This window comes from Penicillium odoratum (genome assembly GCF_028828045.1).
Source record: "Penicillium odoratum strain IBT 22623 chromosome Unknown utg000008l_segment0_segment0, whole genome shotgun sequence".
In the NCBI taxonomy this organism is placed as follows: Eukaryota; Fungi; Ascomycota; class Eurotiomycetes; order Eurotiales; family Aspergillaceae; genus Penicillium; species Penicillium odoratum.
This window is the reverse complement of record NW_026643150.1, coordinates 1191929-1219690: the sequence shown is the minus strand read 5'-3', so window position 1 is coordinate 1219690 and position 27762 is coordinate 1191929. Positions and strand designations below refer to the sequence as shown.

Here is a 27762-nt window from a genome sequence, read left to right as displayed (position 1 = left end):
TCCAGGATGTTTGGTATCCAACATTAAAAGAAAACACATTTAAAATCAAGTCATAAGACTTGTATACATGGGCATCGCCCTCTCTGTACATAATTCTATCAATTGCCCTTGCGGCCTCTGCGCTGCATCCGCTTCTTAGCGATGATACGGGCGCGCTTCGCCAGCTTGTTCTCCTCCTCGGCCTCGGCCTCCTTCGCAGCCTCCTTCTCAGCCGCGCGCTTCCTCTTCTGGCCTGCCATTTCCTCCTCGGCCTTCGCCTTGGCCTTCTCCTTTTCTTCCTTCTCCTTCTCCTTCTTCTCCTGCAGTTCTTGACGACGTTTGATAACCTGTGCGTTTTCGATGGCGAACTCCACAATCAGTCGCTTCTTCTTCTCCTTCTCGCCTTCTGCTTGAGCGCTAGCAGGGATATCAACGGCGTGGCAGTTGAGCCATCGCAGACCCATGAGTGCGTGACGGTGAGTATAGTACTCGATGAAACCGTAACCACGGCTGCGACCACCACCGCCCTTCTCAGGGACCTTAGTACCCTCACGAGTCTCGTAGACAATCATGGCCTGTCGCACAATACCCACGCGCTTTTCCTTTCTCAATTGCTCCAGCTCCTTCATGGTGTCGGCGGATCGCAAGACCTCCTCTTTCGACAAAGGCTGACGCAAATCCTTCTTAACTTCCGTGGCGAAGCCAACCACAGCTTCACGAGCAAGCTGTTTCAAATCCTTCGATGTAATGTGTTTGGGGATGTTACGAACGGAGAGACGGCAAAGACTGAGGTGGAGGGCGGGGTTCTTCTTGATGACGGTTTGACGGTGGTTGTGGCTCTCCTCGCGCATTTTGATCTCGGATGGGGACAGTTTCTTGTACAAGGGCGAGTTGGACGGAATAGTACCTTCCGACAGAAGGTACAGACGTCTCTTATCCTTATCGCGGACGAGACGGTGTGATACACCCTCCTCTTCGAGTCTTGTAGCTTCCCGCTTGTTCACGGCGCGGGCGACCTGAAGCACACGGCCATCCAAAGTATAGCGTCCACTAGGGTCGGAGTTGTCGTTCTGTAGAACGGAATGCTTCATGGCTGGGTTGTTGCGATCCTTGCCGGTAGGGGCTGCCACGGTGGGCTTGGGAGCGCCGCGGACACAAGTGATTGCGTCTTCCGGCTTCCAGAAGCATACAAATCCAGTACCACGGGGTCGCTCAGTCTCATGGTCCACCACGATACGAGCATATCGCAAAGGTCCGAATTGTTTGAAGTGCTCGTAGAGTGCCTCGTCGTCACAGGTAAAGGGGAGGTTGCGTAGGAAGATGGTTGAATTATTGCGGTCGTCCTCTTCCTCTTCTTCTTCCTCCTCCTCGGCATCGCCCAGGTCTTCCAAGTCTTCCATATCCTCATCCTCATTCTCCTCTTCATCGGCAGATCCTTCGTCCTCTGAGACTTCCTCCGAAGCCTCGTCGTCTTTCATCTTCACATCAGACTCCTCTTCCTCCTCGTCCTTTTCTTTTTCCTTTTCCTGTTCCTTCTCCTCCTCCTTCTGTTGAGTGTCCCATACATCCTTCTCCACAGCCCAATCGACGGCCAATGTACGGCCATCAATCTCCTTGCCGTTCACCATCTGAAGCGCTTTTTCGGCATTCTTCTTACCCCGAATAGTCACGAATCCGAAACCAGCAAGCGTGTTCCCCTTTTTGGGCAGAGTTGCATACTTGACCAATCCGAAACTGCGGAAAAGGGCGACCAGATCAGCTGGCTCTTTGATGCTCCAAGGCAAGTTGCGGACAATCAATTTCGGAGGTGCGTTTGTTCGGTAGTCTTCTCGCTCTTGTTTGGATTTGAGGGTAGCAGCAGAGGGAACACTCTTTCCAAGCTTCTCATCAATCTCACGTTGACGCGCCTTAGCGTAGTCGACTCGAATCTTCTTGCCGTCGAAGGTGGATCCATTCAACTCCTTGAGGGCGCTTTCGGCATCCTCGAGGTCGGCAAACGTCACGAAACCATATCCCTTCGACTTCTTTGTCTGTGGATCACTGACAACGGTGGCGTGCTTAATCACATATGACTGAGAGAAGTACTCGGCAAGGCTCTCAGTAGTCGCCGAGGTGGGCAGCGATCGAACGAAGAGTGTTCGCTTCGGTTGGTCGGGCGCGGAGGCATCTGTAGCATCGGTCTTGGTAACATCCATTTTCGCATCGGTATCTTGAGGAGAATCCTGGGATAGGCGTCTTTTCTTGTTTGATTCCGCCATGATATAAGTATGTAGAGTTAAGAAAAGGCTGACTGATTCGACTCTTTTTTTTTCTTCCAGAAATTGACGGCAGAAAAACCATGGCGGTGAATATATAAAGTGGGTCCCGATAAGCCGGATCCTTTTATCAAGCAATCTAATCCCCAGTCAACATTCAAATGTTTCTAGTCCACCATGGATGCTCAATCTGCAGATTCCCGGCAGTTTCGCAATGCGGGTGTAGCCAATGCCCAATCCTCTGATAATATAGCTTCGAACTCTTCATCTGCACCGTCAAAAGTTCAACAGCCAAAACCGCAAGCCCTTCCCACCCGGTCCGGACCGTCCGCGATTCTCGTGTCCACGCGACAAAAGGGCAATCCTATTTTGAACTACATCAAGCTTGTGCCTTGGGAATATGCTGAGATTCCTGCCGACTATGTGATTGGCGCAACAACATGTGCCCTGTTCCTGTCTCTCAAATACCATCGCCTACACCCCGAGTACGTCTACTCACGAATTAGACTCCTCGCTGGGAAATACAACCTACGCATTGTACTGGTTATGGTCGACATTCCCAATCACGAGGAGGTACTCAAAGAGCTTTCGAAGACATCTTTAGTCAATAATCTCACCCTAATTCTTTGCTGGTCTGCACCCGAAGCCGGCCATTACCTTGAACTGTTCAAGTCGTCCGAATTTGCACAACCTACAGCTATTCGCACACAGCAAGCTCGATCATACAAAGACTCCCTGATTGAGTTTGTCACTACACCACGTACCATCAACAAGTCGGACGCTGCAAGTTTGATATCTAATTTTGGGAGCTTACAAAACGCCGTCAATGCCCAGCCGGAACAGATCAACTCTGTTCCCGGCTGGGGTGAGAAAAAGGTTCAACAATGGTGCAATGCCGTGAGAGAAGATTTTAGGGTAGAGTCGACGAAGAAAACCGTGGTTCCCAAGCCTACAGCACAGATCAAACCCAGGCCAAGTCGGCCACGTCAAGCCGAAATAGATGAAGACGAGGAGATCCTACGTGCTGTCATGGCGGAGAGCCGTGAAACCGCAGCCCTAGAAGCAGCGGCGAATCAGAGTCTATCACAATCAAATAAACCGACCGAGGAATTGAGTGACGGTATCGCAGCCGCTCTTTTGAAGCTGCGGGATACCAATGGATGAAGATCATACGCATATAGACATTCTACATCTGACGGTCTTTGGGCTCATGGGATTGGGTTGGACCGAGATATTCCCCCCAGTGAGGAAAAAAGGGACTTGAAAGCTCTCCAATGGGACCATCAACGAAGTAAGGCCTGAGATTATTCTCGATGCCTATCCTCTCCCTATCATGGCACACTTGCTACAGAGGCATGTCACTTAAGCGGATTCAGGACATCAATCTGGTGATGAGCACGTCTGCTATTGGCGCCGGTCCTTCCCCTCTGCTTTTTTGGGCTTTCCAGGGCCATCAGGCTAAAGGTGTTCTCTACCGCATATAATAGCACCGGTTAAGAGTCACGGCATCGCTATGCTTAAAGAGCAAGCAAAACGCTAGCCCCTAAATAATTTGAACACAAAATTACATGAGCATGCGCCTTGCCCATGGTTTGACTAGCGATTCACAGAATTTCCCGCTACTACTACAAATATGCCACAGCAAATCATAAGTTACTCAAGATGGACTTATGGTCACGCTGGTGGCCGCTCCATATGTGTAGATGAATGAGAATTGTAGAGCCTCGGGAGAAGCAGATTAGATTTCAATAGTTGATGCTCTCCGAAAATGAAAATTCCCACTTCCCCGCCCTTTCCCACCTATGTGGGGAATCTTGGGGAATCCACGTAGCTATATAGCTGCATCTGAAGTACGCTATTTCGATATTTCTTTACATTTGCACGACGAATTTTAGGAAACACAACAAAAATGTCACCACTTTTTCAAGCACCCTTAGAGGTGCCAGTTTTGATCGTTGGAGGGGGTCCATCAGGTCTTCTTCTGGCCTTTCTGCTTGCTCAACTGAATGGTATCATACCGCGCAAAACGATTTATGAAATCTTCTAAATGATTATTCTAGTTCCGTCTTTGATAACTGAACGTTATCCAACTAGACTAGCAGCCCCCAAGGCACATGCTCTTTCGCCCCGATCTCTTGAATTTTGTCGCCAAGCGGGGTTGGATGTGAATGAAATTCGCAAGATTGGTAGCCCTCGTCAGGATGCCTATTGGGTAAACTTTGTTACAAGTTTGGCTGGTAAGCAGGTCGGGCGTCTGCCCTACGAGCGCATGGATCATGAAGTCCTCCGTGATACTCCAACGGTAAGACATACATGATTCTTTGTTGAACGCCTGACGCTCATTTCGCTGCAAGATGATCCACAACATTCCACAGCCGGCATTTGAGGAGCTCATTGCCAAACGACTATCGAAGAGAAATCTGGTGGAAATTCGTAAGAACCACTCGTTCGTGAGCCTGGAGCAGGTAAGTGATTGCAAATCTACCATATTTCAAGTACAAATATACTCATTCATGAATAGAGGGATGGATACGTTGTGACTACAATCGAAGATCGCGAGTCTCAAAAGGAGTACCAAATCAAATCCCAATATGTTATTGGATGCGATGGCGCCAAAAGCGCCGTTCGAAAGTATCTTGGCATATCGAGTGACGGGGAAGAAACTTGTCAGTAGAGCTCACTCTCCCTGGTTTGCCGGAACTAATACTTAGGCCAAAGGTGAAACTATGATGACAATCCATTTCAATGCCGACTTGAAACCCGTGATCAAGGACAAAGTTGGTATGCTGCACTGGATCATGGACCCATTGGTCTCTGGGTTTATCATTGGGTATAATTTGTCGGGGAATCAAGTATTGATCTGCAACTTCGATGTAAGTCTAATATACGTCTGATATGGTGAATGTCTACTAAAGTGAGCGATCAAGTCCGAAAAATATCCCGTGGAGTCCTGGGACGAAAAGCACTGTCGCGAGGTCATCGATGCAGCTATTGGAGTCAAACTACCCTATGATGTGCTGAGTTATCGGCCATGGATTCTTAGCCAGAAAGTAGCCCAATCTTACCGCATGGGTCAGGTCTTCCTGTGAGTTATATCCGACCCGGATCTCAAAGTTGTGCAATCGCTAAAATTAAACATAGTGCTGGAGATGCCGCTCATTCATTCCCACCTACAGGTGGCCTTGGCCTGAACTCGGGACTAGGCGATGTCCACAATCTGGCGTACAAGCTTGCCGCAGTCCTTCATGGTTGGGGTGGTGATGGTCTTCTCGACACCTACCAATCCGAACGCCAACAAGTGGCCCATGTCAACTCCAACCAGAGTGTTAAGAATGGCAAAAAAATCTTTGGTCTTCTCAAGGCATTGGGTACGACTAATCCTGATGTGACCATTGCCAGACAAAATCTCTACCACAACATCCAGGACCCGGAAGCCATGGTCGAGATCAACAAAGGAATCGAAGGCCAACGGGAACATTTCGATAACCTCGGGCTACACATTGGATACGTATATGGCGATACGGAAATTCCCTCCAATGTGTCCGTCTATCAACCTTCGTGTGTGCCCGGTGCTCGACTTCCACATGCATGGATCAAGGTCGCTCCAGGGCAACTACCACTTCCTGCGATAGACTGCAGCTATGTAAAGGAGTTTACCCGAGAAGAGATCTCCGAGAAACAATATTCGACTCTGGATTTGTGCCATCTTGATACATTCACTCTGATTGTTGATAAGATCAATGCATCTAAATTCCACTTGATGGTGAAAGAAGCATTTGCGACTTTGCCCGCAGACATCCAAAAGATCTTACCTCTGACAGTGATAGTACTGGGCACCGACTTTGAACTGCAAGCAGGAGTGGAGAATCTACAGTGGACTGATTTGATGGGATTGAAGATTCAAGGTGTTCTTGTTCGCCCAGATCAGCATATCCTATCTTGCATTCCAAGCACGGCAGGGCCAGATGAGTTATTGCATGCCTTGAGAGGGCATCTTGGATGGTCCGAGGGAGGAGACTAAGTAAATTATATGGATGCAACGTTGAATGGACATTGGCTTCCTAAAATTTATAGCATATTCAAATGATTTCGGTCAACTGTAAAACATACGGGACTTGCTTGTTTCTTCATGTACCATAGGATTTTATACTTAGCTGAGCTCAACCATTGATTCACAGAATATATCACCAACACTGCTGTCCAAGTGGGGATCTCTACCGAGGTATCATCACTCGAAAAGCAGGGATTCTGGGGCTTACGTCTTCCCCCACCTTCCCCATTTACCCCAGTCCCTTCATTTTCCCCATTTACCCCAGTCCCCCCATTTTCCCCACTGGAACCCAAGTACTATATGTACCACACTTCTTTCTCGAAATTGGAGCCCCAGAATCGCCAAATATCACTTTAAACCATTTCCAATTTGAAACAACTACCATGACCTCCTCCTACCCTTCCCCAGGCCTAGCTCTGAAAGACGCCAAGCTCCTGCTCGAACACCCCTTCCTTCCCATGGAAGCAGGAGTAGCATATACCGAAGATGGAATGTGCCACGTCGCAGCATCAACCTACATGAAAAACTGCACAGGTGCAATGATAGACTGGTGGTTTGGCTGGATACACAAAACAGAGCAATACACCCTTTGGCATCCACGCGACCACGTATTCTCCGACTGGGAGGGGCCACGTGAAAACAACAGCACCTACATCGGAGGTCATCACCTAGTACATGAGTACATAGGCGGTGAGCTAAAGAAGCTTAAGATCTCCTTTAAAGATCCGGGTGAATACTTCGGTGTTGATTGGGAGACTGCGCTCAAGGAAGCTGGATACTCGACTGCTGTATGTGGAAGGACGGGGATATGGAATGATAAAACAAATGAAGTCATTTATGGTGGGCATTTGATTCATTTGATTAAGAATGAGCCGGATGGAGTGAGGATGCGATCTCGATTTTGGTTGGGAGATGTGGATGGAATCACTGATCCCGAGATGAGGAAGGCGAACGTAACATTGGAATCTGGCCTGGGGCTTTTGAAGCATTGTACGGAGGAGATGGCGATCCTGGGCACCATTTTACCTGATATGTATAGTTCACAAAGACAGAGACCTCGGGATCAATAGATCAACCGTGATATCTTATTCAAATGGCTTTTTGGCTCAGATTGAATTGCGATTTTCACGCCCAAGAACTGCTAATCTTCCAATGACATCACCCATCTGTGCAGAGACGCCCCATCTTGATGCAACGGTTTTCAGAATGACCTGTAAAGAATTAAGTTCATCCAGGAGATTTATAACCGTCATATCAACCGGACCAGAAACCCCCAGATCTCGTAAAACGTCTTCTGGCCCCGACAAATCTTGCTCGGCGCCTGGAGAATGTCGACTCTTCCAAACATCTAGCCAGTTATACTGTTCCGGGATTTCAATCACAGGCCCTCTCAAAAGGCACATCGTAGCAATGACCATTGCCGAGGTAAACACTGCAGTGGGTAGGTGCATTGCCCGGTAGATCTGGCTGAGTGGAAGAGTATCAATAAGGCGAATGATCGATATGGCATGCAGAACTGCACGGAATGCATCCGCTTGTCCAGCCCATTGAATGAGATTGAGATTCACAAGGCGGGTTTTTACATGGATTCCATCGAGGTCTTGTGGAAGCCCGTAGTGATTACACAGCCACCTGTAGATTGAGATAGAAGGAGCCGTCGTTTCGATAAAGACACAGTGCCACCGTATGAGGATTGGAAGCCGATGAAGATCAGACCCCGTTTCTGACGCTATGTTCCCCTGGTATATGTTAAGCATTGCTTGGATGATTTGGTTTCTTGACACCATGCCAAACACTGGGGCCTGAATTTCGTGCACGTCGGCGATCAATGACTGTAGCCCTTCGATGATAACGAACATCGAGAAATGCGAAAACTTCAGGGAATTTTCAAAGTAATTAGGCGAAAATATACGCGTGAAGGCTTCGCATACTGGAATCTGTGACTGGGTTGAGCGTGCAATTTCCACTATCCATTCGTCGGCCGTTTTTGCAGCAAAAGCAGCATCCGAGCAGGTTGTATTGAGATTGTTGAGGAGATGTCTTGCGCTGGCTGGTGATCCGGACGCTTGTGATATCAAGCCATCGAGGACATAGTGACCCAGGATCGCTCTTCTCTGGACCTCTGTAGCAGCCCAGGTCTTCCAAAGAGCATTCTTATCTGCATCGGATAAATCAAGACTTGATAGACCTGACAGAACATTGCTCACGGAGTACATGCCTGAGGTTCTGGCCCAATAGAATCCAAGTCCGTGGAAAACCGACGCAGTTGCTCGAATGCTGGGATTGCTCGAAAACAGCGCATATGATTGCCCAATGAGAGCAGTTAGAACCAACTGTATGCCATCACAGGTGTCCCACGGGCCTCTGATTCCGATTAATGTCTGCCAGGATGTGGCAACAGTTGTGTGTCCCAGTCGCCAAAGCATTTCGCCCTTCTCAACCGCATCTTTTTCACACACAAAAAGAGATCCCAGAGCAACCATGTTCAGTAACAAAGGTGGGATAGTCTTTTGTGGTGAGAAAGTTGGCTCATGAACAACGGGAAAGCTGGGCGATATTCGTTTGAAATACTCATGAAGACAAGAGTCCAAAAAGGAAGGAGTGAACCCCGAGCGATGAACATCTGAGTTGAGTTTTTTCGATAGATCTTCAATCATTTTGTAGATTTTGTCCAATGCCGTATTTCCCGGACCTTCACTCATTCTTATTTCCATGCCAGGAGAGACGCGTAGCCCGTCATTCGCTGTTGGGCCAGGAAAGTCTACCAGAGGGAGTGGTACCATCGAGGCTCCATTGAGGTCAGACATCAACCAGTCGAGAAGATTCCCAGACTCCAATAATTGGGACTCTGGGATATGTTCTTGGCCCAAAGGGTTAACCGGGGGGTTGATAGTGATTGAAGGGTTAGGAGTGGTTGAAGGGTTAGGAGTGATTGAAGGGTTGGGGGAATGATCAATCTCATTTGCCCATCTTGGTGGTTGGTGGGAGTCATTATTGTGCAGTCTCATGTGCCTTCCAAGAACATCCTGGCGCCCAAAACGCCGGTCGCATCGATGGCAACGAAAGGGTTTCAAGTTCGCATCTGCTCATTAATCAATAAATGTAGGTCAAGATGGTTATTAAGAGTAAGTCTCACGGGTCCTTTCATGTCGCTGTATTTGTTAGTGACTTTCTTGTCGGAGCCTCATGAAACGTACCGTTAGATGCTCTAGCTTGGTGTATCTTTTATGGCATTGCTTGCATATAAAGCGCTTGGCTGAGCCCACGTAAGGCTCAGTTCCAGTCGACTGGGAGCTCATGACGCTAGTTTATCCCTGCCTGGATGATGCTTGTAAGTGGGAAAGGTGGGGTAGTCGGAAGGTGGGGATCTTTCCACTGCCGATGGCTTCGGATAACGTCAGCATAATGTATATTTGATCCTGGTAGGAATCGGAACAGAATCACCTCCACATCATTGAAATCTATAAAGGACTGACCTAGTACCGAGTTGTTCAAAGCTGGAAGCATGCTCCACACTCGAGACAATACCGAACACTTGAAACTTGTCCACAATGTCCTTAAAACACTTCCTCAAATACATCGAAGCCTTCAACGCAAAGGACTATGAACTCCAGCATAGTTTCTATCACCCAGATGTTACCCTCGCCATCCCCGATCCCGAGATTGGCACACTAGTTGGATCATCTGGAATCATGAACCACTATGCCAAGGTGCACGCAAATGCCCAAGAAACAGTCGTCCCAATGTTCGTCATGATCGACGGTCCACGAATCTTTCTAAGCATGGAAGCCTATTTCCTCTACATCCGAACTACTGATGAGGCGGTCCATAGCCACAAGGTGAAGCCCGGGGACGTAATTCGAGTCAAAGTGTGGGCTGTTTATGATATGGTTGAAGATAAGATGGCGCGGATTACTTGCAACGCGCTGAGTGATGAGCTTCTGGGTCAGGTCAATGTGAACGATATGATTCAGGAAAGCTGGAGTCGCGCGGATGAGAAAGTGAAAGCATATTGGAAGCCTGCATCTGTCCTATAGAGCAAACCCTTCCTATATTACACACAATACTCTTTGAGTGCATCCAAAATGAACACAGCGTTTGCCAACATTGATTGGTGCTTGTCCGCCACCGAGGATATAGAACGATTTGATTTGTCGATGATTGGTCGTATTTTCGAGTTTTCGACTAGGATAGGTCTGAATGGTTATTGGCTCAGGCTTGGCTTGATGAGAATATGGCCCCCAACTCTAGGCTTACTGAACCAAGTCGTTAATTTGGAAAACACAAAGGATATATGTAGGGACTAGGTAATACTTGGATTTCCCGATCAGGTTATATTCCTCTTCTGCTTGAGTATTATATTCAAGGATAATACGATTTTCACGAGATTTGCATCGCCAAGACTATCAGCAATCAAAAGAGGCATGTGTTTCATGTTAGGATTACCCTAAGTATACACCCAAGACAAAAGTTGCCACACATCTGACAGACTTCATACGCATACGGAGCAGATAAACCAAAGTGAGATTTCTATAATGGCTTGGATTCTAGTTAAATAGCTCGAGATTTCCTCGACATTGAACATCACCAACACAATCAACCAAAACAATTCAATCTTCTCAACCACAAAACCGATCCACCAATCAATCACTTCCTATCAGAATGAAGTTCATTACCGTCATCATTGCTACCCTGGCCGCCGTAGCCGCCGCCTCCCCTTACCCCGATGCTTTGGAGAAGCGCACTTGCGTCGGCAGTAAGTTGAATCTAGAATAAAGGTTGGATAATTCGCTGACCGTATATAGACTACAAGGTTGCCTGCGAGAACGGTGGCACCCCTTGCTGCGATGGCTGGCAGTGTGTTGGCGCCACCGAGTGGAACGCCGGTGTCTGCATCCCTAACTACTAAGGATGCCAAAGAGGATTTGATATTTGTGCGGGCATAATTAGAAATTCATGGTTCCTTCTGTCTCGAGCGAACTTCCTACCGGGTGTCATTTTCAGTATCGAAGTAGTCAATTCATGGTCCAAAGTCAAATGCATCCATTGGGTATTGTTGTGGATCTATAGTAACATTTGAATAAAACAAAGACATAAACCGAGACCTCCAAGCAGGTCAGAAACGACAACACAGGGATATAATTGACCAGGTAAGGAACGAAACCACGTCCCAATTTTTAAGGGAAAAACAAAAACAATCATGACGCGAGCACTTCGTTTTATGAAACACTGTTCTGAACCTGCTCTGCTGATTGGAAGCTAGAAACAAGATACAGAGTTGAGATATAGCAGACGTAACGGCATGCACTGGTAAAGAAAGGTTTCCAATTGGATTCGTCAAAATGAACCAAAACAAGTGAAAGGGGAGAAAGGACACTCTTATGTAGGCTTCTCGCATCCAATGCGACCCAATAGAGCTTTTCGGTCACTCTGATCAAAAGGCACGCGGCCACGACCACGGGCACGCAATGAGGCAGTGCCGTTGGACCGGCGCCGGTCCAAGCCCGGAGCACTATCGCTGACAACGGGGGTGGTGTTCGCACCATCCTGAGCGGCCAGCCGCGCAGATCCGTTGGGTAGTGCTTCGCCGTCAAGTTCGACCTCGTCCTCTTCGTCGCTACGGGTGTCCTCTGCATTGCCAGTGACAACAACACCGTAGGCGACACGCACAATCATGGTAAACCAGACAATCGACAATCCCTGCAAAGACAGGAGGAAGGACAGGAATATCCACTTGATGGTGCGGTTCATGCAGATGGGGTTCTCCAGGCCACGGAAAGGAGCGAACAGGTATGCAAAGGCATTGGGGTAACCATTGTCGCTGATCATCTCGGACGTAACACCCGAGTAGCACCCGTAGGACATCTGGGAGGGCACATTCTTATAGATGGACCACCATAGCATGTTATACAGGACGTGTCGGGTGACGAACCAGACGGACATGAAAACCCCAAATGCTACATTGCAGGCATTTTCAAACTTCAAGTACTTCAGGATCTTTGCTGACTGTGCAATTGTTAGTACTGGGTCTAGATCTGAGGAATGCGAGTACATACGGGAAGAAGGAAGTCGACGACGTCCATCAAGCACAGCACCACGTTGGACACATTGTAGAAGCCGTAGATATAAGCCGAGCTTAAAAGAGTGCTTGTAATAATGTGGTGCGACAGCATTTGATAGTGGTCCTTGCGACGCTCCTCCACGTGGATGACGAAGATCTGCTGCACCAAGAAAGCCAACTCCACGAGCAAATACCACTTCATCAAGCCTGAAAGCGGGCGTGCAGGCCATTCTGCCCAGATAGCACCAAAGTCGAACCAATAGTAGGAGTTCTTCCACAAGTACTAGGCCAAATTGTTAATCCACCGCTCTTCCCCCCACAGACGAGTACATACCAATCCAACGGCCCAGATGGCACCATAATACATTGCCTGCCATCCCTGTTCGGCAAACCGGACCGAACCTTTCCGCTTCAGACCTGCCCTGCAGGCGAGCGGCTGTAGGACCCATTCAATTGCGAACGCGCGAACCGCAGTAAGGGCCAGCGCAGCGCTGATGACGAAGTACACATCGTCCCAGCCTTGAACATAGTAATCACCCGATGGATTGTAGTAGGACAATTGAAAGAAGGGTTGGGTATACGGGCGAAGCGACGGGTAAAGGTTATGAAGAGCCAGCAACATAGCCAGGATGGTCATCGAGATCCCTGTCAAAAAGCGAAGTATTAGCTAGTTTCTGGCCATGCTGAGACTAATATCAATATGTATGGGAATGCGCTCCAGTCATGCGGGTTGAGAGCATTGGGATGTTGATTTCCATACCGATTTGGTTGTTGACCACCCATTCGCGGAACGTGGTCTCCTTGGCCCGTGGGCCGCGGCCATTTCGGCTCGAAACATAAACATTGAGCTCTGACGGCGGGGTTTCTTTGGTCATGGCGTATGCAGGGCAAACAGCCAGAAGCCAGAGGTTTGGGGGGAATTTCTGCTGAAGAAACAGCGGCTGGAAGAAAAGAACGAGGGTTGCCACTAATCAATCTGAGAAGCGGGAATGGGTCTCGATGCCTCCGAGGCGGATCCGCCGCGTCACTGGCGTCACTGGCGTGTCTAGCTAGACAAAAATAGGACGAAGCTGATTGGAGTGATTTCCCTAGACTCTGAGTCTTTACCAGATCAACGAGAGTAATAGTCAGAGGATTACCAGAATCCAGAATCCAGTTGGAAGAGAGAATGGAGGGGGAGACCACGGTGAGCTCGTTTCAACTGTTGATCGACACTCCACACCGCCTCAAAATGGTGGGATGCCAGGGACTTCAGTCACTTTAGGGATTGCAACTGTACTCCGTATTGGAGTTCAGTACTTTTAGTTATAAGATCTTTTCCCCCGCACAAAACTTTGATCCACTTGTTTAACCCTTGACCCGCCTTGCTCGAGCCACTTATTTACTCCGTAAATCGAATAGTTAAGTGACTCCAACTGTTATCGGTTCCACTATTCTGAGTTTTACGGCATAGACCCCCTATGCAATTTTACAAAGAAATATAGAAACGGTGAACTATGCAGCTGAGATATGCTTTGAGATATGCGTCTTAATTAGAAAATAGCGTATCAGAACAGGGAAATCAGATAAAAATCACTCTCACAAACTCCCACCAAACGCCATCGCTTTCATTTACCAAAAGATACCCATCAAGTACATCTGGGATACTAAACATGTCCTGAGTACAAAGCCGGATGATGCGCAGGATCGGGCATCCGAACCTCGGCCGAATCTCGCGAGTACTTGGACGAGGCGGCGTCGTTCACATTGGCAGTGTTGGGAAAAGGAGATGAGATCTTGAGAGGGAAGCGACCCGCCGCCGCCGTAAGCCGTCGAGATGCTCGCTTCAAGGCTGGTTCACGTTCGCGTTCACGGGTGTAGGTTGGGAGGGAGTCTTCACGCTTCAGACTGAGCTGAAATGAGCGGCGGCTGCTAGTTCGACTCACCACCTTTTGCGGAGCCACCGCACCGTATGCCCGAATGTGTCGTGCACTGACACCTGCCTCGCGATTGGTAAAGATAAATGTCTAGAGAAGAGGAATTTAGTGTTTGATAACGAATGATATGAAGGGTGTTCGACTTACCGTCAATAGGTTGAATACGCTCATTACCATAGCCAGGACACCAGCTGAGATGACAATGCGCCAAAATGCCAGACCGAGGGACTTTTGGCTCATGGTATTCAGATTACCTAGTGTTGCAACTCCGAGGATCATCATAATCGCTGCCAGCGTGACGAAACCAGCGTCCTCGCCGAATAGCGGCCATTGACGGTTAAAGTAACCGCGAAGGATGGGAAGCTCAGAGATGATCAGGAAGACTGACTTGGTTAGTATCCGGAGGGAACATGATGGATGGGATGAAAGGGACCATTTTACTTACTGCTGATGAGTGCTACCACGGCATGGGTGACGGCTTGAAAAAAGAAAAAGCCATTTGTTGTTTTGGTCTTGACCAGCATGACAACACAGGCAGCGATTAGGTCGAGAAAGACGATGATATTGAAAGCTCGGACGACATTTAAGATGATATACCCCGGACCAGCCAGAGACTCCCTAAGTCTACCCATCATAATGAATATGAAAATGAAAATGAAAGTAAAAGTTGCGTTGAAATCTTGGGAAAGAGGAGATTCAGATCCTCGAACAAGTGGATAATAGCAAATGAAGGTGGTTCGAAGTTGGGAGTGGGTTATGGAGAGATTAAAAAGGAAGGAATTGAACTGGCCAGCAGGATACAAAAGGAGAGATCAAACTCGATGACTAGAGAATAAAGAGGGACAAAAGGATTCAGTGAATGATGAATGGGAGAGAATATAGGAAAGGCAAAGAAATAGAAATATCTTCACTTTGATTCATTCAAGTTTCAACCTATGATTAGATCGATCAAGACGAATACTATTTTCAGCTTTCCACCCTTTGTCACATTCGTTTCATCATCTAACTGGTATATGTTTAAGCGCCAGAGGGAGATGCCAGAGGGTCTCTGTTTCATTCTGGTCTAGTAAGATCCATCGTCGATTGATTGGTTGAGATTGTTCTATAAGGGTAAGAAGATGAAACAAGTCCCTTTGGTGGGCGGCTATAATACTTATAGAACTTGGTCTGAGCTCCTCAAACAAGTTCAATCCAAACAATGGAAATCCACGAAATGATTTAGTATTTCTACCAAATTTGAATTAAGAGCCTTAACCTTACATCAGAGATACTGGAGTTTGATCGAAACTGCTATTTATGCGCCCAAGTGACAGATCACGGCCTCTCCAAGCGCCAGGAGTCCTGCAGGATTCATCTTTTTTTTTCATGTTCATATTTTATGCATTTATTTCCTGCTGATCAAAACATGTCATATTTTGGCTTGGACCTGACGATGTTGATCGAAACCCGCGTTCCATGGCTGCAATACTTAAGCCTGATTCGTCCGATTCCCAACTGGATTTTGCCTCAACGCCGAGAGAAAAAAAACATCCTCAACTTTCCCCCCCAACTCTTACCCTCTGCATTTAGCGATCTCACTTTACATCATGACACGTGGTAACCAGCGGGATAACGATCGGGCTAAGGCCCAGAAGAAGGCCAATGCTACAGTTAGTCTACGCTATACCCCTACCCCTCCCCCACCTCAGTGGCTGACTCAACCCAGAAAGGGAAGAACACCCAGACTGGCTCCCAATTCCAGAAGGCCAAGGAGGATGCTGCCTCCATTATGCGCGAAAAGCAGCGCAAAGGTATGCGCAAGCCCTGCACTGGGTGATCTGATCTCTAACTTGGAACAGCCGACGAGAAAAAGGCTGCAGAAGCAGCCGGGCAAAAGAAATGATTCGATCCCCCAATATACTTCCACCTTCCCCGAACCGTTTCAGTCAAACTCCTTTGTCAACCTAATCTCCCGTTAAATTGTGGATATTGAGTCGGGCCGATGATGCGACGGGTCTTGGAGGATATATTTCGTCTGCTTTGTGACTTCCCTGCGACTAGCGAGGCGTTCATTCTACTGTAAATCAGAGCGAGAACTACATTTACGAGACACGAGCGTTCCTTTGTCCTTTTGATTTGAAATGCGACAGGCATGTCGCAATCATTCTCTACATTGGTTTCCTATATACAGCCCAATATTCTCGCGCCCTGGTCAGCCGGTCCCGCCACGGCCATTTCGGAGTGGGCGGTTCCACGCTAGAACCAGGGAGAATCTCATCGAGCACACTCTCCAGGTCAAATTGGCGGATGGACTGGTCAACGAACGTCCACAGACTCTCACCTTCCCATCCAATATCCCGCGCAAAGCAAACCACCCGTCCAACAGCATCCGTCCGAATCTGTTGCTCTGGAATACAGCCGAGCAAATACTTTCCGAAGGTCCAGGCCGAGATGTCCCTTGGATGAGCAAGACACCAGTCAAGAACTGGGTCCAATAAGGGCCTAGCCAATTCGGCAGACCAACTCAGTTGACCCGCAATCTCTGTATTCGCAAGGGCATGAAGCTGACGCATATAGCCAAAGGCGTAGTAATTCTTAGGATGTAATTCCGCGGCACGCAGAACCCCATCTAGCTCCACACGTAGCAGGTTCAACAAAGCTTCCGCGTCCCAGGACTGAATGAAAAACATCTGCCGCAAAACCCACAACCTATGGGACCATAATGTCGGGGATTTTGTATGTCGGTGCAGTGGGGAGCATTGATAAGTTGTCAAGAGCGTCAACTCTGTTTCCAACAGCCGTCTTGTCAAGGCAATCTGATCCTGATTCTCATTCTTAGAGCATTGTGTCACAGCTGCCAGAAGTCGACGTTTACGCCAATTACATGCCGACAGATGCTCACAATCAAAGAGCAGCATGACTTCCGTAATCACTCGATCTGATCCATTGGAGTCCGTTTCGAATTCCACATGAAAGTCATCTCCAGCTGACGCTAGGCCTTGGAACAGTTTTCGTGCGACTGTGTAGGCCTGAACTAGCATTTTCTTGGTAATTCCAATAAACAATCCATCCTGCATAAAGGGGGTCCCTAGAGCCGAGGAGATCATCTCAATCTCCATAATGTGGTTCCCTCTGGAAGAGAAGACCTGGGCGATTTCCTGGTATGCATTCTCAGGGGTAGTCATAGAGTCATGAACAATTTTTTTTATTAGCGCTGCTAGTGCCCCGATCAGCAAAGTGGTAGAAATAGACCGATATTAGGTGAAACAAAGCTATTGGTGGTGGTTGCTACAAAGCCCGCATGACAAAGGCGGAGAGAGTCGACTCGCGCTTCCACACATCGCCGGACGTCATTTTGTCCGACTTGCAGCTCATGTCCCGCGATCCCAATATCTCTTGGAAAAACATCACGACTTTGGATATTCGCCCTTCCTAACCGCTCTTGGCTCCTTCTTGAGCTATAAGCTCACGCGCCCACGAACACCCACCTACCCGGCCGACTGGCCAACCCCCACCATCATGCTGTCGCTCGTGCTTATGATCCTCTTCGTGCACATCGCCATCTACCTAGTCAATACAATTGGCGCATCTACAATCGACCTTCTGGTAAGTCTACTCATCAGTCAAGGATTCTATCCCTTCCTTTCCAAAATTGCTCCATGAAACCTCAGATCCGAACTGACCACGTCTCCTAGTTATGGCAACTGTACCTTCAAGTGCCAACCTCCACCTCCCGAAATGCCCGCGAGCAGCAGCGATTGAAAGGTGAAGTCGTCAAGCTGAAGCGCGAGATGAACAGCACAAGCTCGCAAGACGAATTTGCGAAATGGGCCAAACTGCGCAGACGGCATGACAAGGCCGTGGAGGAATTCGAGGCAATGAGTACGTGTTCTATTTGTGTAGTTATTGACCAGTCGTCTAACTTTTCTCTTTCTCTCTAGACCAGACAATCTCCTCGCAAAAAAGCTCTTTCGATTGGGCCGTCAAGACCGTGCGCTGGCTTAGCACCAACGGACTTAAGATGTTTTTGCAATTCTGGTACTCTAAAACACCTGTCTTTGCCCTGCCGGAGGGCTGGTTCCCTTACTATGTGGAATGGATCCTTTCGTTCCCGAGGGCTCCTTTGGGTTCTGTGAGTATTCACGTTTGGAACAACGTGTGTGCGAGCGCCATCGCTGTGATTGCCGAGATTATGGGGGCATTGTTGGTGCGGCTTGTTGGCCAGAAGCAACCCGTTGCCAACGGAGCCAAGAAGACACAATAAGGATACGAGGGACTCTAGGTTTCGGTGTATTATATTGAAGGGTGGGAGATTCCACGATGTGATGATTATAGCATAGCCATTGCATTCAGATCAAAATAATAGTCATTGATATTAAAATCTAGACTATGGAGATGTAGAAGAAGAGGAAAAGTCTTCAAAAATTTTGTATATAATGTTCATCAGATAATTTTAAATCGTTTATCAGCATCGACCCCTTTGGGATCTAAGTGCTTGACTCTATGATTGTTATATCATCACGCGAACATGCGAAGCTCATTCAAGGCAATGTTAAGAGTCCGGCCCCTTCGACAGGGCATCTGTGACGAGTAGAGAAAGATCATAGATCTCCCAAATCACCGCTTTGCCATAAGCTACAGACTCGAAAAACAAAGAACTCCTCGCCTCAAGAATGAGCCCCATTGAGTTACTCCCTCCAAAGAGAAGAGCAATCGCATGACTATCCAAACACGACGAAAAGCAACCCAATACAAGGAAGACCGAAGTCCCCCTTCCCCTCTCAAGCCCAGGCCACACACCCCATTATAACCAGCAACGCACGAAGCGAGGCCGTCGGATGGCAACACAGAGCCAGGAGGGAGTAGGGCAGTAAGCCGCTATCGAATTGCTTCTATGGCGGCGCGTTTCCGCATTGCCTGACTTGGTAACTTTGGAAGAACCAAAGCGCAGGGTGTCCGGGGACTTTCTCCCAAAGCGAGGGAAAGAATAAAATTCTTTGTGTGTGAGCTTTGAATGCGATTCTTTGAGCGAGGAGTTGGAAAGAAAGAGGAATTGGGAAGAAAATTTGCGGCGTTTTCTCTACAAGTCGAGGTCATGTGATTAGGCTAGGTGATATTGGGACTAGCGTGCTATGTGACCCCATTTGAGCTTTCTCATCGCTTAAATTGTTGGCGAATTTTGAGAAGAAAATGGTATCGAATTATGGTCACTTTTTTATGTATGTATGTTTGAATGGAGATATTTAATTTTATGTTCGTCAAATTTTATCAAAAAAGCTCTATTCGGATAGACTGAAGCAGATAGAAACATGAAGCATGCACGTAAAGGCTATGGGAAATAAAACAATAAATGGAATCAATTTTGTACACCTTTTACGCCTTGGCCTTGGTCTTCTTGGCCTTTTTCTTGGGTGCAGGAGACTCTGTTGTGGCCTTCTGCTTGGGAGTGTCCTCCTCAGCCTTCTTGCCCTTCTTGACCTTCTTCGGGGTTTCTTCCTTGACAACGGGGGCTTCAATGACCTTCACGGGCTCTTCTGTAGGAGCCTCAACGGCTTCAGAGACCTCGGCAGTCTCAGTAGCCTCAATGGCCTTGGGAGCCTCTTGAATCGGCACATCAGCCACGCTCTTGAGCTGGGGAAGGTCAATCTCGTAGCCCAAAGCCTTGAGCTGATCGATCTTGGACTGTCTCCGCTTCTGCTCTTGCTCGATACGCTTGGTCCACTGCTCGCGGGTCTTGCCCTTCTCCAGACGCTTCTTTTCAATGCGGTTCCATGGAGTCTTCTTGAAACGACGGTTGGCACCCTTCCAGACCTCAGGGTGGAGCTGGTCCTGGGGAACAAACTTGCACTTAAGGATGTGGCTGTACATGAGGTAGTTGTCCATAGTCTCGGCAACAATCTTGGCGACGGTAGTAGAGGAGAATTCCACAAAGGCGTAGTGCTTTGACCGGCCGGTGAGACGGTTACGAGAGAGACGCAGACGAGTGATCTCACCAAACTGAGAGAAGTAGGCGCGCATTTCATGCTCGTAGAAACCGTGGGGAATACGTCTAGGCAGGAACGTTAGCACAATGACAAGATATGACTAGAGGATCAACATACCCAACGTAGACAGTTCCAGGCTCGTCGGGGGTACCGGCTTGCTTCTGAGCCTTCAAGATCTTTCTCTGGGCCTTTTTGGTGTCCGGGATCTTGGGGACGGGCTTATTGGGGTTGTGGCCTTCGCCCTCGGAGTCGTCCTCGTCGTCACTGCTTTCGAAGCCCTTGATGAGCGCGGCGGTCTGGTCGTCAAGGACATCGTCCTCCTCCGCCTCTTCACCCTCACTGTCGGATCCAAGGGAAATCATGTCGGCCTCAGAGTCCTCGGACTCCACTGCAACCTCCTCTACCTTCTTGGTCTTGGGTGTAGCCTTAGTCTTCTTCTCAGCGGGCGCTGGGGCACTCTCCTCTTTCTTAGACTTCTTGTTGCTAGTCTTCTTCTCGGAAGGAGGGGCAGGGGAGGCAGGCTCGTCATTCTCTTCGTCGCTGATGAAGTCGGCGGCGCGCTTGCGAGGCTTGGCCTGGCGAGCAGGGGTAGCATCAGCCTTGACAGGTGCAGCGGCCTTGGTCTCCTTGGCCTTGGAGGCACCATTGACCTTCTTCTTCAGGATTGACTTGGGAGCATCCTCGGAGGTTTCAGCAGTTTTGGCCTGGACCTTCTTGGTTTTTTTGGCGGGCGGGTCGCTAACAGCGGGCGCTGTTTCCTTCGTGTCAGTACATTGAAGTATTTAAATAATTCCCAGCAATTGGAAGATTTCAGGCATACCCTTGCGCTTCATTTCCTTCTTGGCAGGGGCCATTTTGGTATTTGTTCGGTGGGATTGGAATTCTGAAGACAAGCACGTCTTCTTTGCGCTGAAACTTTTTTTTCACTAATTTGGATCGGAAGGCGGTGAGACTCCACTATTGCCTATCACCGCCTTATCTCTCCAACACTCTTTCAGAGGATTGGACGGCCATGGGGAAGTCCAAAAATTTGACGCACGAGGAAATCTGGGATGACTCTTCCCTGGTGAGATCGTGGGATGATGCAGTGGAGGAGTATCAAGTGTGCCGCAAGCTCCCCTTCTATATATTCACGTGACCGCTGACTTGTTGATGGTAGCTCTATCACAGTATTCATGCCAAAGGCGAGAATGTCGAAGATGTTCTGAGAGAGGCAGAGGAAGCGCGTAATTCCGAAGAGAGCGGTTTCAGAGAGGATGCTGATGAAGTGGACGTTCAAGATGTTGCTATGGAGGAACCTGAGGACAACAATGTATCCACTCCAGCCCCTTCGGTACGTCTAACCAATCCAACTTTTGTGTATCTTTACTTATTCGTTGCAGGTCACCAAACCTACCTTAGAGGAAGTTAGCCAGCAACCTGCTCAAGGAAGCCCTGGCAGAGACCTTAAGGTTCCCGCAGGCACCATGCCGATGCCTGAGCCGCTCCTGGCTCAAGGTACGTTTCATTCTTTCATTTATGATTCAATGGAAATATCTGCTAATAAATTTCTAGTTCAAGATGAAAGCATAAAGCGCCTCATGATGGCCTGGTACTACGCGGGATACTACACAGGTCTTCATGAAGGCCAACAAGCCAATCGGACAAAGAGCTAAAGCTGAGTGGATTGAGTGGATTCGATACTGTTTTCCAAAACTTGAAGCTTCAGTACAAATGATGTGACAAGTAATTTGCAAAACATCATGGATAGGGTTGTGGGATACAAAAATCTTTCGGGATTTACGTAATGGTATAGCAGCTGGAATAAGAGCGATAAACATAACCTTTGAGCTAAATACTCAAGCAGTTGATGGACTTCCGTTAATATCCAAACTCGAGCCCATGTGCTCCTTTACCCTAGCGAGTAAAGTACAACCAAAAGAATTTCACACCTTGACTTGTCGGAACACGGCCATCGTATCATTCTCTGGTCTCTTCTTATATCTTCAGCCGTAGGTCATATATTTCACGCTCAAAGACCTTTAGTACCGCCAAGTAGGCCGCCGACAATGGGAAGCTTGCCCAGGCCGTTGGGCACAGAGGTAGCGTGATGGGTGGTGGGAGCCGCTGTCACGAAGGTGCCAGAGGTGAGCTTCTTCTCCGTCTTGGTCGCCTCGGGTGTTTCCACCTTCTTCTCCTCTGTCTCCTTTTTTCCATTGTCGGAATCTTTGTTGACAGTAGGGTGGTGCTCAATGTCGTTCATCTGGTCGTTGGTGTCCTTCTGATCAAGGCCGTTCATTATTCTGGTGGCAGACTGCATTAAGTGTTAGCCCGGTTTATAACTGCGACCTGGCGAAAATCCAACCTTGAGCTCATCGAGAGTCTTATCAAGTCCCAAGTCCGCACTGGGGGTCTGCCCATCACGCTTGGTGGGGAGTGACATAGCAAAAGCGGCAAGGACCAAGAACACAGCGAGGAAAGAAAGGTTGAAGCGAGCCATTATGAATAATTTATGTTGACAAAATAAAGCAAGTGAAGAAATGTATATCCACAGAGATTGTCAAGGAGTGGAACGGCGTATAGCTTCAAAGAACGAGCGGTTTCTATAGCCAAGGGAACTTGAATCAAAATTTGCGCGCAAGCCAGGAGGGAATTTATCTTTGATTTATATTTCTATCCCTTTCTTATAGTTGCAGGAGGTCGGGAATGGAACCTAAGGGGGTGAGGAGTAGGATAGCAGTGATGATCACCCTATTTACTTGCGTCCTCCTGAAAGTATTCAGGCTACAGATGGTACCAACTTAAAACCTGCCCACCTCCCACTCAACTGGTAGAGGTCAGCCAGTCTAGTTTTGCCAACCAAGAATGGTTCCAAAGTTGAAGTCAGTGACTCAGCGAGTGATCATGCTTAAACATCCCTTGATAATACTATAATCGACCTTCGGAATATGCAAGGGAACAGTTTAGTCGAATCGGAGGGGAAGGGGAATTTGTGAAAAAGCCAATGGCCATTGCATGAGCACCTGGTCTAAACATACTGCACATTCCATTCTAGTACGTTTACAGTTGCAGTTTAGCATATCCATATCTGGCCCTTGATTAAACTTGGTTTTATTTCCCCCTTGCCAGCATTGACCCAAAAAAGCAGTCTACATGGAATAAACCTCAGTCTATCAATCACTTAAATGAGGTGATACTTCTGTTTAGAGTTGGGGTGGCTTCAAAATGTTGGGGCTACGTTTCAAACATAGAACTCAGCGGTTTCAACCCAAAGGTGGAATTTGATTCACGGATTTGAATGGCACGCAAGTTCAAATATTCCAGAGTGACATTACTACTTATGAAAATCTACAGCACGTTGCTGTCCATCGAGCATCTTCCCTTCTAATATAGTGCGTTATGTTAAAGTCCACTACGTACGTACTGTATGTATATCATATGTATAGCGACGTATCCGGGTACTATGTACTATTTTCTCGGACTTCCATTCAGTGCCCAGGTGTTAGGAGGGTTAAAATATATTTTACCTGTATGTATGTAATTTTACCATGAATGTTACCATTTGCATTTAAACTACTACTTCATGTGCCCTTAAATGAATTTTGAAGAACAAGAATGGTAGGAAAAGGGTACAAAAGAGGGGATAGCCAGTAATGGTAGAGAGCAGTTACAGTAATTGATCAGGGACCCACTGAAAACAAGCTTTTGTAGTCTACCCGGGGTATCCGGTCAAACAAATACTGTACTTTACACGTGGTTCGGAATATCAATTGATAGATGCTTCAAATATTAACTACTACTTAGGTATGAATGAGTACCTAGCCCTGTCATACAGAACATATTATGTTAAAATGAACATTGAGAAGTCACATTGTTTTTCATGTGTCAGAAACAAACTGTTCCTAAGACTCGAAGAATGTTGTGCCTCAGGCAATAAGGCCTGAATATCCAGCCGTCACATCCGGTTAACTGGAAAATATCGAGCATGCGTGGCGCGTGCCCAGGTACCTGGCTTCGAGCTAAGTCTCCTCAATTACGACATGAACATGCAGCAAGATGAACCGTAAAACCCAAAGAGCCGCAAACCAACTAGTACTCTTCCTCTCCATCCTTCTATTCATCATCTACCTCAACCGCCCCCAGTCCCAAGACAAAACCTACTCATGGACTAAAATCAATTACAAAACGACATCCCAAATTCCCGAATCCCGCGGCATCTGTCCCAAACTATCCAGCTTCAAAAAACCCGCCCTGGTCGTCTCGCGCGTAGCCGCAGACGGTGATCCAAAATGGCTCGAAGCACTTACAGACCACTACCATCTCTGCGTGTATAATGTCGACGCCCCAAAAGACCTCAGCTCAGTCTACCTCCAAGTCCCCGCCAACCGCGGGCACGAAGCAATGGCCTACCTTACATTTATAATCGATAACTATGCCGACATCCCCGCTGCTGGCGCTGTATTCGTCCACGGATCCAGATGGGCATGGCACAATGATGCGCCCGACTATGACAATGCCGCTCTCCTCGCCGTACTAGATGTACCCCGCGCATTGGAGCAGAGGGGTTACTACAACCTGCGCTGTGATTGGAGTACGAGTACATGTCCACGCACCGTAGCGGCGCAGGGCAGTCTGGAGATGCGACTACAATCCACGCTTGAACCGTGGAGCGCGCGCGCCGCATCGGATACGGCGCTACCGAATGCGTTCGCGAATATCTTCGGTGGTGATGACTATAGCGCCGCAGAACGGAAAGCGAGGCTGGAACTCCGGCGAACGGACGCGGTGCGGTCACAGTGCTGTGCGCAGTTTGTCGTGTCGAGGGAACGGATATGGCAGCATTCGCGAATGGAGTATGTTGCGTTACGGCAGTGGTTGCTTGATGGACTTGCGGATAGTCGCAGTTCTCAGACTCATGGTGGGAAGGCTGCGCCTTTGGATGACCGGGTTGCCGGCCGGATTTTATCTTATCTGTGGCATATACTGTTTGCAAAGCCGAATGCAGATGGGGAGTTGGAGCTGCGCCAGCTTAATCAGGATGCTTGTCCTAGTGCAGAGGATTGCTATTGTCGTTTATATGGCCGCTGTAATCTTCAGTGTTTCAATCCTGGGACGTGCCAGGGACAGTATCGGATTCCGCCGGATTATAAGCTTCCAAGTGACTGGGCGGATACGCATACGTGATGTTAGGATTGCTCACTTTTGTATATATGCATAAATGCTACGATAGATGCCAAGCCTACCGAGTAGATTGAAGTACAGCGAGAGTAAGTAAATTTAATTTGGATCATGATCATGTGCGACTGTTTACAGATTTCGACGGAATCAATCTTAGAAACGGGCAAGAACCCGCTCCTGGACATCGGCGGCCGCATACTTATCACTGTGGTTCTTGCTACACACCGACTTGGCCTGCTCAGCAGTGAACCCACGAGCCTCGACAGCTGGGTTATATCCAAGGCCATTGATCTTGCCCACAACGTCCGATGGAACGGGAACGGCAACTTTGCCATCAGCACGCTTGTACACGCTCACCACAACAGCACCACCAAGGCCAAGGTTGTGTTGCAGAGCAGCGCTCGTACCATCAACGAGACGGTTGTTGGCCCAGCCACGCAGGTGCCAGACAAGCTCAGAACACTGAGCAATACCGGTGGCACCGAGGGGGTGACCCTTCGAGATGAGACCGCCCGACGGGTTGATGACCATCTTACCGCCATAGGTAATGTCGCCACGGCGGACCATCTCGTGTGCCTTGCCGGGCTCAGAGAGCTCGAGGGCATCGATCGTGATCATCTCATTGGCAGAGAAGCAGTCGTGCAACTCGCAAACCTTGATATCCTTGACATTCACCCCAGCCTCAGCGATGGCAGTGCGGGCTGCGTGCCGCGACATGTCGAAGCCCATCAGCTCAATCGCGCTGGTATTGTAGAGCTTGTCGGTGTCGGTTGCCATAGTCTGGCCAGCGATTAGAATGGCCTGTTCCTTAAGGTGGGGACGGGCATCGAGGAACTCCTGGGACACAATGACGGCAGCGGCACCACCATCTGAGGTCGGGCAGCACTGGAGCTTAGTGAGCGGCTCAAATATCATGGGCGCCTTCATAATCTGCTCGAGGGAGTATTCGTCCTGGAACTGGGAGTATGGGTTACGCTTGGAGTGCTCATGGTTGATGCGGGCGATTTCAGCAAAGTCCTCGTTCTTTGCGCCGTACCTAAAGGAATCTAGTGTTAGCTGTGAAGCCCCCTGAGGAAATTCTTGGGTAGTGCCATACTTCTCCATGTATTCCCGACCAGCATTACCGAACATCTGTGCAGCACCGGGCGCATTGGTCACACCTCGAGTCTCCGCCATCATTGTTCCAAACAAGGTAGTTGGCCCAGTGCGATCGTTGTACACGGACTGCAAGCTACCGGGATTCATCTTCTCAAAGCCAACAACCAGGACACAGTCAGCGGCCCCGTGAGAGACCAGTGTACGAGCCATAGCCAAGCCAGTGGAACCAGTCGAGCAGTTGTTGTTAACATTGTAGATAGGGATGTTTGTGAGACCGAATTGATAGAACACTCGCTGACCGCAGGTGCTGTCGCCATACACGTAGCATGCAACACCCTGGTCGACGTCATCGTAGGTGATGTGGGCATCAAGCATGGCTTTGACTCCAGCCTCGTAGCCCAGCTCATTATAATCAACCTTGCCACGAGGCTTGATGAATTTGGTCATGCCCACACCCAGGACATAGGCGGGACCTGCTTGTTTCTTACCCATGATGAAATTATAGGAGTTCGAAAATCAGAGCGATATGGTACTCTCACGGTGTGGTGTTCAGAGTGGGCTATATGTAAGTTAGGGACCAGTCGGCATTCCATTCAAATCACGAGTGGGGCAGGAGCTACTATTTTGCGGGGATTCGACCGAGGTCCCGAGGACCCGAGGATTCAGAACTCATGAATATGGGGTATCAATGGTTGCACAAATCTATGTATAAGAATAAAACTCCGGTAATATATCGTTTGGTTCTAAGGTTATACAAAACACTTAGATTAACATATCGGCATGAATTAGCATGTTCATCTTAGGTTGATTATCACGTGCTGTCCCAAACGTCAACTGGTCAGTCATTTGCCTGATTTTGTGTACATAAGCTCAGAAGGCGAAAACACAAGAGACTCCATTTACCCCACACGGCCATGAGGAAATGACGGGATAGGATAAAGTCAGGTAGTGGATGGAGGTATATCCGGTCGCACTAAAAAGCCACTAAGAGCACAAACCCTTTCTACTGGCCGTATTAGGGAGGGGGAATCCATACCCTAAGCTAACATATTGTTAAGGCATTGGACGGGCAAATGCAATATTTACGTGATGAAAACCTGAAAAGTCATCTTTATGATCCGCAAAGCGCCCCAATCAGCAGCTCCCCAGATTTCTTGACCCAAGTCTGGACTCTGGACTCTGGAACTTCTGCAAACGCTTTCCAATTTCCGGGATTTGGGTCAACCACTACTTATCATTCCTTTCGTGGGTCTTCCGCAAGAGCGGATGTCTATTCTACGAT

The 27762-nt window shown here is 48.3% G+C and overlaps 17 protein-coding genes across 17 annotated transcripts; 9 read left to right on the top strand and 8 right to left on the bottom strand.

Annotated features, from left to right (window-relative positions):
• Positions 1–98: 98 nt before the first annotated feature.
• Positions 99–2237, bottom strand: N7520_010685 (mRNA-binding ribosome biosynthesis protein NOP4; the record flags this gene model as incomplete). The annotated part of the gene is made up of 1 exon (XM_057144618.1): positions 99–2237. The coding sequence occupies one exon, from the start codon at positions 2235–2237 to the stop codon at positions 99–101; it is 2139 nt and encodes a 712-aa protein (XP_056990372.1).
• A 174-nt stretch (positions 2238–2411) lies between these two features.
• Positions 2412–3398, top strand: N7520_010684 (DNA repair protein RAD10; the record flags this gene model as incomplete). Its single annotated transcript, XM_057144617.1, has 1 exon — positions 2412–3398. One exon carries the CDS (start codon positions 2412–2414, stop codon positions 3396–3398), a length of 987 nt encoding a protein of 328 aa, XP_056990371.1.
• A 745-nt stretch (positions 3399–4143) lies between these two features.
• Positions 4144–6255, top strand: N7520_010683 (uncharacterized protein; the record flags this gene model as incomplete). Its single annotated transcript, XM_057144616.1, has 7 exons — positions 4144–4243; positions 4295–4536; positions 4589–4699; positions 4756–4900; positions 4953–5107; positions 5162–5319; positions 5376–6255. The coding sequence occupies 7 exons, from the start codon at positions 4144–4146 to the stop codon at positions 6253–6255; spliced, it is 1791 nt and encodes a 596-aa protein (XP_056990370.1).
• A 413-nt stretch (positions 6256–6668) lies between these two features.
• N7520_010682 (uncharacterized protein) lies at positions 6669–7355 on the top strand (the record flags this gene model as incomplete). Its single annotated transcript, XM_057144615.1, has 1 exon — positions 6669–7355. The coding sequence occupies one exon, from the start codon at positions 6669–6671 to the stop codon at positions 7353–7355; it is 687 nt and encodes a 228-aa protein (XP_056990369.1).
• Positions 7356–7391: 36 nt separating this feature from the next.
• Positions 7392–9293, bottom strand: N7520_010681 (uncharacterized protein; the record flags this gene model as incomplete). Its single annotated transcript, XM_057144614.1, has 1 exon — positions 7392–9293. One exon carries the CDS (start codon positions 9291–9293, stop codon positions 7392–7394), a length of 1902 nt encoding a protein of 633 aa, XP_056990368.1.
• A 543-nt stretch (positions 9294–9836) lies between these two features.
• Positions 9837–10322, top strand: N7520_010680 (nuclear transport factor 2 family protein; the record flags this gene model as incomplete). The annotated part of the gene is made up of 1 exon (XM_057144613.1): positions 9837–10322. The coding sequence occupies one exon, from the start codon at positions 9837–9839 to the stop codon at positions 10320–10322; it is 486 nt and encodes a 161-aa protein (XP_056990367.1).
• Positions 10323–10947: 625 nt separating this feature from the next.
• Positions 10948–11194, top strand: N7520_010679 (uncharacterized protein; the record flags this gene model as incomplete). The annotated part of the gene is made up of 2 exons (XM_057144612.1): positions 10948–11041; positions 11091–11194. 2 exons carry the CDS (start codon positions 10948–10950, stop codon positions 11192–11194), a joined length of 198 nt encoding a protein of 65 aa, XP_056990366.1.
• A 470-nt stretch (positions 11195–11664) lies between these two features.
• Positions 11665–13221, bottom strand: N7520_010678 (uncharacterized protein; the record flags this gene model as incomplete). Its single annotated transcript, XM_057144611.1, has 4 exons — positions 11665–12291; positions 12342–12629; positions 12681–12991; positions 13107–13221. The coding sequence occupies 4 exons, from the start codon at positions 13219–13221 to the stop codon at positions 11665–11667; spliced, it is 1341 nt and encodes a 446-aa protein (XP_056990365.1).
• Positions 13222–13992: 771 nt separating this feature from the next.
• On the bottom strand, positions 13993–14897 carry N7520_010677 (uncharacterized protein; the record flags this gene model as incomplete). Its single annotated transcript, XM_057144610.1, has 3 exons — positions 13993–14352; positions 14410–14645; positions 14708–14897. 3 exons carry the CDS (start codon positions 14895–14897, stop codon positions 13993–13995), a joined length of 786 nt encoding a protein of 261 aa, XP_056990364.1.
• Positions 14898–15848: 951 nt separating this feature from the next.
• N7520_010676 (4F5 domain protein) lies at positions 15849–16144 on the top strand (the record flags this gene model as incomplete). The annotated part of the gene is made up of 3 exons (XM_057144609.1): positions 15849–15911; positions 15968–16052; positions 16101–16144. The coding sequence occupies 3 exons, from the start codon at positions 15849–15851 to the stop codon at positions 16142–16144; spliced, it is 192 nt and encodes a 63-aa protein (XP_056990363.1).
• Positions 16145–16409: 265 nt separating this feature from the next.
• On the bottom strand, positions 16410–17426 carry N7520_010675 (uncharacterized protein; the record flags this gene model as incomplete). The annotated part of the gene is made up of 1 exon (XM_057144608.1): positions 16410–17426. One exon carries the CDS (start codon positions 17424–17426, stop codon positions 16410–16412), a length of 1017 nt encoding a protein of 338 aa, XP_056990362.1.
• A 334-nt stretch (positions 17427–17760) lies between these two features.
• On the top strand, positions 17761–18505 carry N7520_010674 (guided entry of tail-anchored proteins factor 1; the record flags this gene model as incomplete). The annotated part of the gene is made up of 3 exons (XM_057144607.1): positions 17761–17847; positions 17937–18123; positions 18183–18505. 3 exons carry the CDS (start codon positions 17761–17763, stop codon positions 18503–18505), a joined length of 597 nt encoding a protein of 198 aa, XP_056990361.1.
• Positions 18506–19614: 1109 nt separating this feature from the next.
• Positions 19615–21079, bottom strand: N7520_010673 (RNA-binding protein; the record flags this gene model as incomplete). The annotated part of the gene is made up of 3 exons (XM_057144606.1): positions 19615–20290; positions 20343–20976; positions 21046–21079. The coding sequence occupies 3 exons, from the start codon at positions 21077–21079 to the stop codon at positions 19615–19617; spliced, it is 1344 nt and encodes a 447-aa protein (XP_056990360.1).
• A 158-nt stretch (positions 21080–21237) lies between these two features.
• N7520_010672 (uncharacterized protein) lies at positions 21238–21880 on the top strand (the record flags this gene model as incomplete). Its single annotated transcript, XM_057144605.1, has 4 exons — positions 21238–21327; positions 21385–21558; positions 21608–21722; positions 21780–21880. The coding sequence occupies 4 exons, from the start codon at positions 21238–21240 to the stop codon at positions 21878–21880; spliced, it is 480 nt and encodes a 159-aa protein (XP_056990359.1).
• A 356-nt stretch (positions 21881–22236) lies between these two features.
• On the bottom strand, positions 22237–22704 carry N7520_010671 (uncharacterized protein; the record flags this gene model as incomplete). Its single annotated transcript, XM_057144604.1, has 2 exons — positions 22237–22518; positions 22570–22704. 2 exons carry the CDS (start codon positions 22702–22704, stop codon positions 22237–22239), a joined length of 417 nt encoding a protein of 138 aa, XP_056990358.1.
• Positions 22705–24260: 1556 nt separating this feature from the next.
• Positions 24261–25388, top strand: N7520_010670 (DUF3431 domain-containing protein; the record flags this gene model as incomplete). Its single annotated transcript, XM_057144603.1, has 1 exon — positions 24261–25388. One exon carries the CDS (start codon positions 24261–24263, stop codon positions 25386–25388), a length of 1128 nt encoding a protein of 375 aa, XP_056990357.1.
• A 147-nt stretch (positions 25389–25535) lies between these two features.
• Positions 25536–26972, bottom strand: N7520_010669 (putative sterol carrier protein; the record flags this gene model as incomplete). Its single annotated transcript, XM_057144602.1, has 1 exon — positions 25536–26972. The coding sequence occupies one exon, from the start codon at positions 26970–26972 to the stop codon at positions 25536–25538; it is 1437 nt and encodes a 478-aa protein (XP_056990356.1).
• Between the last annotated feature and the right edge of the window lie 790 nt (positions 26973–27762).